Genomic DNA, 11035 nt, shown 5'->3' on the forward strand with positions numbered 1-11035 from the left:
ATACCAGATAGACTATACCTTATCTTTTGCCAGAAAACAAACTTCAACACATTTAAAATAATTGAAATTTACAGTGTATTCTCTGACCAAAAAGGAATCAAAATAGATATCTATAATAAAAGATAATGGAGAAATCTATGAACACACAGAAGCTAAGTAACATACTTCTAAATAATCCATGGGTCAAAGAGGACATCTCAGGGAATTTTAAAAAATACAGTGAACTGAATGGAAATGAAAATACAACATACCAACATTTGTAGGACACAGCTGAATCAGTGCTGAGAGGGAAATTTATAGCACTAAATGCATACAAAAAAAAAAGAAAAGTCTCAAATAAATAATCTAAGTTCCAACCTCAAGAACCTAGAAAAATAAGAGTGAAGTAAACCCCCAAGCAAGCAGAAGGAAGGAAATAATAAAGATCAGAGAAGATATTGATGAAATTGAAAACAGAAAAAAATAGAAAAATCAATTTAAAAAATTGGTTCTTTGCAAAGATGAATAAAATTGACAGACTTCTAGCAAGACTGACCACCCAAAAAGGACACAAAACACAAATAACCACTATCAGGAATGAAACAGAAGATATCATAACAGATGCTGCAGATATCAAAATGACAACAGGGCATACAGTGAACAACTTTACACACATACATTTGATAATTCAGACAAAATAGACCGGTTCTCTGAAAAACACACACAAAAAACAACAATCCAAACACAGTCCATTCAATATGAAATATATAATTTGAATGGTCCTATAGCTATTAAATAAATTAAATTTATAATTTTTAATGTCCCAAAAAAGAAATGTCCAGGCCCAGATAGTTTCACTGGAAAATTTTACCAACATTTAAAGAAGAATTAACATGAATTCTACACAATCTCTTCCAGAAAATGGAAGAAGAACACTTTTTGATTAACTTTATGAAGCTAGAGATACCATGATTTTTAAAAAAAAAAAAAGACATTTCAGGAAAAGTACAGACCAATATCCTTCATGAGCAGAAACACAAAAGTCCTCAACAACATAATAGCAGATTGAATCCAGCAAACATATTAGAAGAATAATACAAAGTGGCTAAGTGGGAAGACAGTGAACCTGCAAAAGAGACAGGGAAGGAGAGAAAGAGATAGGAAAAAAATGACAGAAGAACACCATGTCTTGTAAGCCAAGGGAAAAGCCTCAGGAGAAGGGGTATTAATCAAGTTCATTGACTGTTGCAGAGAAGTCAAGGAAGATGAGAAAGGAAACATTGCTTAGTGACAAGGATGTCGTTGATAACTTTGGTAAGCCCAGTATACGAGAAGTGTTGGGGACAGAAGGCAGATGGCAGTAGGAGGGGGGTGAGTGAGAGGTGAGGAAGTAGAGACATTGAGTGTAGACAACTCCTTACAGACGAATGGCTATGAGAGCAGGAGAGAGATAGCTCATGAGCTTGAGAGGTAGCTGAGATGAAGATAGGAGGAGGGATTTTTAATGCAGAAAGATTTGGGGATATATTTATGTTTAATTGCTGGGGCAAAAGAGACAGCCCAGAATAAGAAGTTATTTTCATCGATGACAGGGAATAACTGATGAAGAGTCAGTTCCCCAAGAAGAAGAAAGAGATGGGATCCATAGGACAAGTGGAGAGGTTGGCCTTAGCCTGGAAAAGGAGCCCTGATTCCCTTATAAGTACGACATGAGTTGAAGTACTGGAAAATATTGTAACTTTGGGCAAGTTATATAACTTCTTTAAATTTCAGCTTCCCCATCTGTAAAGTGCTAATAAATATAAGTAACTTCTGTTTCTCCTTCTGCTTGTCAAAATTCTACCCTCAGTCCTGCTGGATTAAGATCCTACCTCACATATGAAGCCCAGACCAAAGAGAGCTCCTCTGACCACCTGAATTCTGCCCTCTGACATCCATTGATGTAATGTGGTCATTAAAGAGCCACCAAGAATGTGACCTTAGGGCTTTCCTGGTGGCAGAGTGGTTAAGAATCTGTCTGCCAATACAGGGGACACGGGTTCAAGCCCTGGTCCAGGAAGATCCCACATGCCGCGGAGCAACTAAGCCCGTGCGCCACAACTACTGAGTCTGTGCTCTAGAGCCCACGAGCCACAACTACTGAGCCTGCATGCCATAACTACTGAAGCCCACACACCTAGAGCCTGTGCTCTGCAACAAGAGAAGCCACCGCAATGAGAAGCCTGTGCACCAAAACAAAGAGTAGCCCCTGCTCACCACAACTAGAGAAAGCCTGTGCGCAGCAACAAAGACACAATGCAGCCAAAAATAAATTAATTAATTAAATTTAATTTAAAAAGAAAAAGAATGTGACCTTGGACAAGCTACTTAACCTCTCAAAGCCTTAGTTTCCACATCTGTAAAATGGGGATGATATTGGCTCACCTCACAAGGTTACTGTGAGGATTAAAGGAGTCAAACATGTAAAGTGCTCAGCATAGCAGCTCAGCTATTGTAAGTGCTTGATAAAGTGCAGTTTTTCATGTCCAAAGAGCTAAGTGATTGTCTAAGGTCACACAGTGGGTTCGAGACAGAGCTGGGACTAGATGCCTGGACTACTGTCTTCCAGTCTAGAGAGGGCTATTTTCTAGTACATTACACTGTGCAGGTGACATGCACTCAAAATTTCTAAGAACACAACTACTGCATAGGGCAACATAACTATAAATAAGTGAAGGCCCACTTAGTAGATACAATAAAAAGAGACATTTAGTTTCATTAGCTGGCAGAACCTCTGAGCCAGTCCACTCCCATCTGCTGTTTTCTCTTCTAACATTTCTATGATCTAACAGCTTTGAAGTTTCCCCACTTAGTCTCTTAAAGTAAAAAAGAAAAGTGTATCTTTATACTTTTAAGTTCTGATTCACCTCACGATTCTCTGTGGCTTCAGGCTAATTTAATTGTTAGAATTAGCCCCTTGAAGAGTTGAGCCTAACAATAATCAAGTTAAATTCATACTGTATGATCAGGGCTTAATTAGATATTGTTGCAAAATCTTTTTAAATTACAATATGCGTATCATTACAAAATGATGATTCACTTTTTACATATCTCAGAGGAAATTAAGGCAATGCATGATGTGACACGGAACCGTTAAAGCCCTGAAAAGTTCAGAAAACCAAGGAGGTGCACACAAATATGACCAATTGATTTTGGCAAATGTGCCAAATGAGAACAGTAGGCAGGTTCCGTAAAAAACTACAAATAGAACTACCATATGACCCAGCAATCCCACTACTGGGCATATACCCTGAGAAAACCATAATTCAGAAAGAGTCATGTACCAAAATGTTCATTGCAGCTCTATTTACAATAGCCAGGACATGGAAGCAACCTAAGTGTCCATCGACAGATGAATGGATAAAGAAGATGTGGCACGTATATACAATGGAATATTACTCAGCCATAAAGAGAAATGAAATTGAGTTATTTGTAGTGAGGTGGATGGACCTAGAGTCTGTCATACAGAGTGAAGTAAGTCAGAAAGAGAAAAATACCGTATGCTAACACATATATATGGAATCTAAGAAAAAAAAAAAACGGTCATGAAGAACCTAGGGGTAAGATGGGAATAAAGACACAGACCTACTAGAGAATGGACTTGAGGATATGGGGAGGGGGAAGGGTAAGCTGTGACAAAGTGAGAGAGTGGCATGGACATATATACACTACCAAACGTAAGGTAGATAGCTAGTGGGAAGCAGCCGCATAGCACAGGGAGATCAGCTTGGTGCTTTGTGGCCTCCTGAAGGGGTGGGATAGGGAGGGTGGGAGGGAGGGAGATGCAGGAGGAAGGAGATATGGGGATGTATGTATATTTGTCGCTGATTCACTGTGTTGTAAAGCAGAAGCTAGCACACCATTGCAGAGCAATTATACTCCAATAAAGATGTTAAAAAATTTTGTTGAAAATAAAAGAATAGAGAAAGGCATGGGAATGAAAACCACTAAATACAAAAGAGCAATTACCTTGGGCAGGAGGCAGGAGAATGAAATCAGGGTGGGGTAGACAAGGGACTTCAATTGCATTTTGTACTGTTTAATTACTTAAGCTGAATGGTGGGCATATAAGCACTGGTTGTATTACTCTGTTTGTTTTTTTTTTTTTTTTTTGCTTTTTTGTATGTCTGATACATTTTACACTAAAAAATTAATCCAAAGGACTGGTAAATCATCAGGTGGAATAGAAAAGAGAAGAACTGTACAGAAGCTCTGAGTTTAGCAGCAAGTGAGTGGGAGCAACACACCATCCTTGCTCTCTACCCAAGTGGGGACACTGCCAATGTGCTTGACCACCAGCATGTATAGAAAATGACTATACCAGATGAATGCTGAGCTCTTGGGGCTGGCGTTTCATTAGTGACTTGAACAGGAGTAAGCTCAGATGACAGCCCAGATCCTTTGATCACACTCTAGAGACAAACTCCTCCTTGTTGGTATTCTCTTGGGGTAGAACTGAGACTAAAACAGACATCCCCGGGAATAAGGTCAATCTATGTGAATACCATCATCATTAACCACAAACATTTCTGTAGTACAACCAAAGTCTGGGATAGGAGTAAGAAAAAGAAAAGTGATATCTCTTATCCTTTGAATAAGAACCAGCCCCTGCTAGAGCAGTGAGTAATCAGACTTTTGCTATGACCGTTCTTGGGTGTAATCACACTGCTGACTTCCATTGTCTAGCTGATGTGACTTACCATCCCACGAAGGTACTGGGTGCCCAGGGGACTTCAGAAGAGAATAAAGAAAGGAAGGTGGGAGGCACTAAAGACAAACCCATCTACTTCCTAATTTAGACTCAGGCTCAGTCCTGGCTCCCACCTTTTCCCCCAGATAGCATGGGAAATGCCTCTCAAGGAAGAAGGGTGTACTTTGGCCCCTTCTCCATCCTCCCCTCATGGAGTTTCAGGGTCTGGGGGTGGAGAGGTAGAGTGTGCTAATACCATCCATCCTGCTTCCATGCCACATAGCAGAGCTTCTCCCCTTCCCCTTGCTACAGACCTCCCCTCGAGAAAGGGAAACCCATTCCTGATCTGCTGCCAGCACAGGCTTCATGGGGACGCTCACTTACAGAAACTTGAGGAGACCCATGCATGAATGGGGCCATGATGAGAATCCTCCACAGCAAATTTGGATCCCAGATGGGTATCTTCTTGTTCAGAGAACAACACTAAATTACTGGAGAGACAGCGAGGATGGAGAGGATAGAAGAGGTTTAGAAGACTGAGTTAACAGGGTTTGGCTACTGATATGGGGGTGAAAAGGGCAAGTCATTGAGGATGGCAGTTGAAGGAGGAGTTGCAGAGCCTGGCAAATCAGTAGTTGCCATCTCCTGAGATGCTGGGTATTGAAGGGGAAACAAATTTGGTTGGGATGAGATGATGGTGATTTTCATTTTTCACTTGCTGTACAGGATGAGTTTAAGGAGTTTAGGGTGTAACTGAGTGGAGGTGTCCAAGGTGCAGTTGGTTCTCCAGGTCTGGAATTCAGAGGAGAGATCTGGGTTAGAGGAATGTGCTGCTTCCCTGTAAGTTCTTTGCGGGAAAAAGGTAGAAACCTTTGTGGAAAAATGCCAGGATCCCCGTAGAAAATCAACACATTTGATTTAATATCCAGTACGACAATATTGCTACCACAACTGCTGCACATTTTGCACCAATTGAGGCAGTGAAACTTACTGGAGAGAAATTAAACCAGAAAGGATTTGTGAGGAAGACAGTGTACTTTGATGAAATGAAGTTTGTTCTCTAAACCACTTTGAACAGCTCTTCATCTCATTTTTCAAAACCGATCTTTTTAGACAAAAACTTGTTTTGTCTGAGTCTTTAGACACTGGATTGGAAAAGAGCCCTTAACTGATGGGGCTGGACAGAATAATCAGACAGCAATTTGCTCAGTCCTGGTTGAAAAATCGTGATGAGCTGAGTGGAAGTGCTTTGACCAAGTATGCACAGAGCATAATTTTATGTCTAAGCTGCAGATGACAGTACATATTTCCCATAATAGGCACTCTAACTGCACTAAATAATGAACTGAGAAGAGGTAAGAGGCTGTTAATGGACTTACTAAATAAAACCTTAGCAATATCCCAGTGATACTGATTAGGGAGCATTGAGAGTCCGTATGACTAAGTCCTTAGCATTCTAAATTCCTTAGAATAACCCCTCCATCTCAGCATGGAATTTTACTTCCTTTTGTAAGTGACAAGACTATATTAAGAGGGGGGTTGTGTAAATCAGAAAAGTGATCCTCTCCCAGGTAGGCTCTGGTGATGAGTCATTGAGCTGAGAACACTTGATGCGGCCCCTGTTCCAAGTAAGGTGCTTAAAGCCCTTTGATCAAGAAGTCCTTCATCATCAGCCTTCTCTCGCTCTCCTTCCACTTCTAGAAGCTGCCCATTAGGAAGAGACAGGAACGATCAGTGAGATGAAGGCCTCTTCTGCAGAGTGACTCACTCTCCCTGGAGCCCAATAACACAACATGTCTCTAATGCCTGCTGGTGGGGGCACCCTGAGAGGTGAGGTGAAAGGAATTCTCAGGGGGACTACAGTAAATATGAACAGCCATATGTCACATTGTCAGCATCGAATGAAGGGAATGTGGGGAAAATATGCTTTATCTGCTGTATTAGTTTTCTAGGGCTACTGTTAAAAGTAAATACTGCAACCTAGAAGGTTTAAACATTGGAAAAGTTTTGTCTCGGTTCCGCAGGCTGGAAGTCTGAGATCAAGGTATGGGCAGAGTTGGTTCCTTCTGAGGGCTATGTGTTCCAGGCCTTGCTCCTGGGCTTGTCGATGGCTGTCTGCTCCCTGTGTCTCCTTGTATGCTTGTCTGTGTCTCTGTTCAATTTTCCCCTTTTATTAGATTAGGGCACACACTAATGAATTCATTTTAACTTCATTATGTCTATAAAAATACTACCTCCAAATAAGGTCACATTCTGAGGTATTAGGGGTTTGGATTTCAACATATCATTTTGGGGGGATGGGGGGAGACACAATTCAACCCATAAAACCTGTCAAGCCTGTAATCTGGTCCCTGAGGGAAAGGACTGTTCCCACATTGCAGGGTCTATTGCTGGTAAGAGACTTTGAGGCTTGGACCCACGGACAGGGCTACAAGGTATCCCTAGAAACCATACCAAATTCATAAGTTAGTGGCTCAGTTGAGGCCACAACTCAGTTTTTAGAAAGCACCAGAAGCCTTGGGCAGGTCCTGGGAAGACAACAAAAGGAGTGCCCTTTCCCAAGGACTAACCCACAGGGTGGAAGGCTGCCCAAAGTCTTGCCGTGATGGCAGGTGAGTGGCACTCCCGGCCACTTCACTCAGTGATTTTCTGCCTCTCCCATGGCCTTCTCCCAGCCCTCATCCCTTCCTGGTGTCCATGAGGCCTGACAGTGAGCTCAACTGAAATGGGTTCTTTCACCGACCCAAGTACATTTTAAATCCATTTCCAGACTATAAGAGAGAAGACAGAAGGAGGAAATAGAGAGAGGTGACTCAGCTCATTACAAAATGGGACTGAAAATTACAGTAACTTGGACATACGCTAAGCTTTCTCTTTTAATAATAAAAGGAAGAATCAAATTGATTGTTCAACCGTCATGCAGTTTTCTCTTTCTGAGGTCTACAGACCATCTGTTACCCTTGTGTTTTTTATTTCTTTTCTTAAAAAATTGTGGTAACATATACGTAACATAAAATTTACCATTGTTAAGTGTGCAGTTCAGTGGCATTAAGTGCATTCACACTGTTGGGCAGCCATCAGCACATTCCATCTCCATGAATGTTTTCATCTTTCCAAACTGAAAATCCACACCAGTTGAACAGCCCCCCATTTCCCTTCCCTACATCCCCTGGCACCCACCATCCTACTTTCTGTGTCTGAATTTACTACTCCAGGTCCCTCACGTAAGAGGAATCATCCAATACTTGTCCTTTTTGACTGGCTTATTTCACTGAGCATAGCATCCTCAGGGTTCATCTATGTTTTAGCAAGTGTCAGAATCTCCTTCCTTTTACTTCTTTTAGGAGAGAGGTCTACCTTTGGAAACTTAGCCACTGGATCGTTTTCAATTGAGAGAGGCCACTAGGACCAAGTGTAACTGCAACTAGTGATTATGGCTGGATAACCAACAAGGTCCTACTGTATAGCACAGGGAACTATATTCAATATCTTGTGATAAACCACAATGGAAAAGAATATGAAAAAGAATACATATATGTATAACTGAGTCACTTTGCTGTACAGCAAAAATTAAACACAACACTGCAAATGAACTATACTTCAAAAATTTTGAAAAAAAGTGATTATGTTTGGAGGTGAATCCTGAGCTCAGTGAGCAAGATTTGGAGAAACAGATAAAGGAGAACATAGAAATGCTGAGCTCAGTGCACAAGCTCAGACCTGCAGGTCAGGGCCTTTAGCCAGTAGCTTTATATATTCAATCCAACTCAACATATATTTATTGAGTACTGACACACAAAGCATTATGGGCCACGCAGAGAGAACTTCAGTGGCTTAGAGCAGGCCAGTGCAAAGAGCTCACCTACAGAAGGCAGGAAAGTGAGGGGAGGGCACCGAACACATCCGTCCACTTGGCCTTTGCTCCTTGTGTACAGGCGGCCCCCTCTCCCCAGTCCCTGGCACTATACCTCAGGAACCAGTGCCAAGCGTAGGGAATTCACTGCTTGAAGTCTTATTCGCTCACCCGCTGCCTCATTCCAAAAAGGACTTAAGGGGGCTAGTGCAGTGAACTTTTAAGTTCTCTATACCAGAACTTCCCAACCAGTGGGCTACAAACTAGTCACAGGCTCACATGGTTGACCCCCTCAGTCTTTCTGTTGGCTGACAGAGGCTGGGGCAGGGGCTCCACCTGTGGGAAGGACATCTCGAGCTGTGAATAGCCTCATTTGTCTAATTCCAGTCTGCCATACAATAGTATCATTTTCTAAGTGGGATTTTATGTGCAAAGTCATTGGGAAGCCACGGACTATGTGTTGTCCTTGCTTCCTCTAACCATGACAACCTTATCTGTTCCCACCTCCTCTGTGCATTTCTCCTCCGTCATTTCCAGCCCAGCACTCAGGCCACATGAGTGCTGGATTTCCCCCTTCTCAGGGTTCAGGTGAAAAGATACCCGTGAATTGCCTTATTCTGAATGTTGGTACTATACCATGTACAGAGGTGAACAGGAGAAGGGAAATAAGCGACACTTAGTGCATGCTAAGTGCACAGACTTTACATACAGACTCTTACATCATGCTCACCATAGTGGCCACCATTATTAACCCCAACTGACAAATGAGAAAACCAAGGCTCAGAAAAGTTAGACTAAATTACCCAGGTTTATGACTATGACATGGTAGCAGCAGGATTTGAACTCAGGGAGCTCTTGCTCCAAAGCCCACGCTCTCTTCAACTCACACCTGACCGCAGATCTAGTCATGTCTTCTGGTTCATCTCCTCCTTCCAGACTGAGCATCAGTCCCACATTGTCTAATAGCGCCAGGGCACATAGCAGGCACTTCCAGAGTGCTTCTTGACTGACCTCCTTCCTCGGGTCTGAAGGGTGCCGTATTGTTTGCCACATGACACCATCAAGATTCAACAGTAGCCCAGGTTCATCACTAACATCAGTGGATCAATGTGACCCAGTTCAGTCAAGTCTGTACTTATCTCATTGGCTTTGATGTCTTCCAAGTGCAAACAAAGAGTTTCAAAGACTAACAACTGAAAAACTAACCTACTTGAAAAGTTGAAATTTAGTGCACCATAATTAGATGTGTACAAGCAATTTTAGCCCATTTAGTCTTGTGGATCAGTAATCACTTTCAAGTTACTATAATGACTTTATTTTCTAATCCATTTTTTGCATACTTTTAAATGGTTTCTACTTTGCTGAAAATCTGTTGATCCATTAGGAGCTTTTAAACTTCCCACGACAGCGCAGCACATGAGTGCAGCCCTATGTTCTACGGGCACTGGAAGTAATACACTGATTTCAAAATACCACCTTGGCAGAAATTGACTGACAAGGCTTAAATCAAAACCTCTCATGAAGCATATTGTAGATGATTAGAGCACTTACCCTCTAAAATAAATACTTCAACTCCGTGTGAAATTAGAAAACAGTGAGCCCGTTTTGGAGATCATTGATATTTGAAAAATTCTTCTCTGAGTACTTCACTAATTCCCCTGAAAAAACTATTGCCGGGAGCCTTCATCATAATAGTCTTATTGACACTGCTCAAGAGGAGGCAGGATGGGGCTGTGGGTAGGACTCCCTGGGTAACACAGCATAAGGTTACCTCCCAGTCTACAAAATGAGAGGACAGTGGACAAGTCAATCCCAGATTCTATTAGGCTCCAAAAATTGTTATTTTTAAATTATTATTACGTTCAAGAATATTGTAATCAAGACAAGTGGTCCTCTAATTTTTGTGTTCATAGCCTACATTTGATTATTACAGTTTTTGTGGCACATCCTAGGGGATTAAAAGGCTCAACACAATACCAAACAAGCAAGCAGAAATTACAACACACCAAACCTCAGTGTAGGAGTGCCTCTCTCTGTCTATAAAAGAATCCCCAGTCATCACTCTACACAGTGGGTGGCCCTTCATCCCTGAGTCACGGCGAGGAGAATTGTTGGGTACCTTGCCCAGAGTCCATATACTTAGAAAGCAAAGTTCTTGCAAACAGAAAAGACTCTGTTTCCCTTTGGGTCATGTCTGCTCTTACGCTACACATGCCTGACCTTTCCTTTGAAGCAAATTGTATCCCCTCTTCCTATGCTGCTCATTGAGTGCAAGGGGGAGAGAGTAGAAGAGGGAATCAGAGAGGTAGCAGGAGGGGGAGGTAGGGTGACTGAGAGGAAGATTATATAGGACCTTTGGGTTTACTCTAACTGAGAGTTTTGAGCATAAAAGGGACATGATTTTTTTTTAATTTTATTGGCATATAGTTGATTTAAAAGGTTGTGTTAGTTTTAGATGTACAGCAAAGTGATTC

General features: G+C 41.8%; 1 protein-coding gene across 1 annotated transcript in view; it reads right to left on the reverse strand.

The window, feature by feature from the left end:
• PASD1 (PAS domain containing repressor 1) overlaps positions 1 to 9614 on the reverse strand; it is a 188124-nt gene extending 178510 nt beyond the window's left edge. Inside the window, exon 1 of the mRNA XM_067723970.1 lies at positions 9451 to 9614. Coding sequence (XP_067580071.1) covers positions 9451 to 9614 — 164 coding nt within the window. The remainder of the gene's footprint in view (positions 1 to 9450) is intronic.
• Between the last annotated feature and the right edge of the window lie 1421 nt (positions 9615 to 11035).

This window comes from Pseudorca crassidens, chromosome X (genome assembly GCF_039906515.1).
Source record: "Pseudorca crassidens isolate mPseCra1 chromosome X, mPseCra1.hap1, whole genome shotgun sequence".
Lineage (NCBI taxonomy): Eukaryota > Metazoa > Chordata > Mammalia > Artiodactyla > Delphinidae > Pseudorca > Pseudorca crassidens.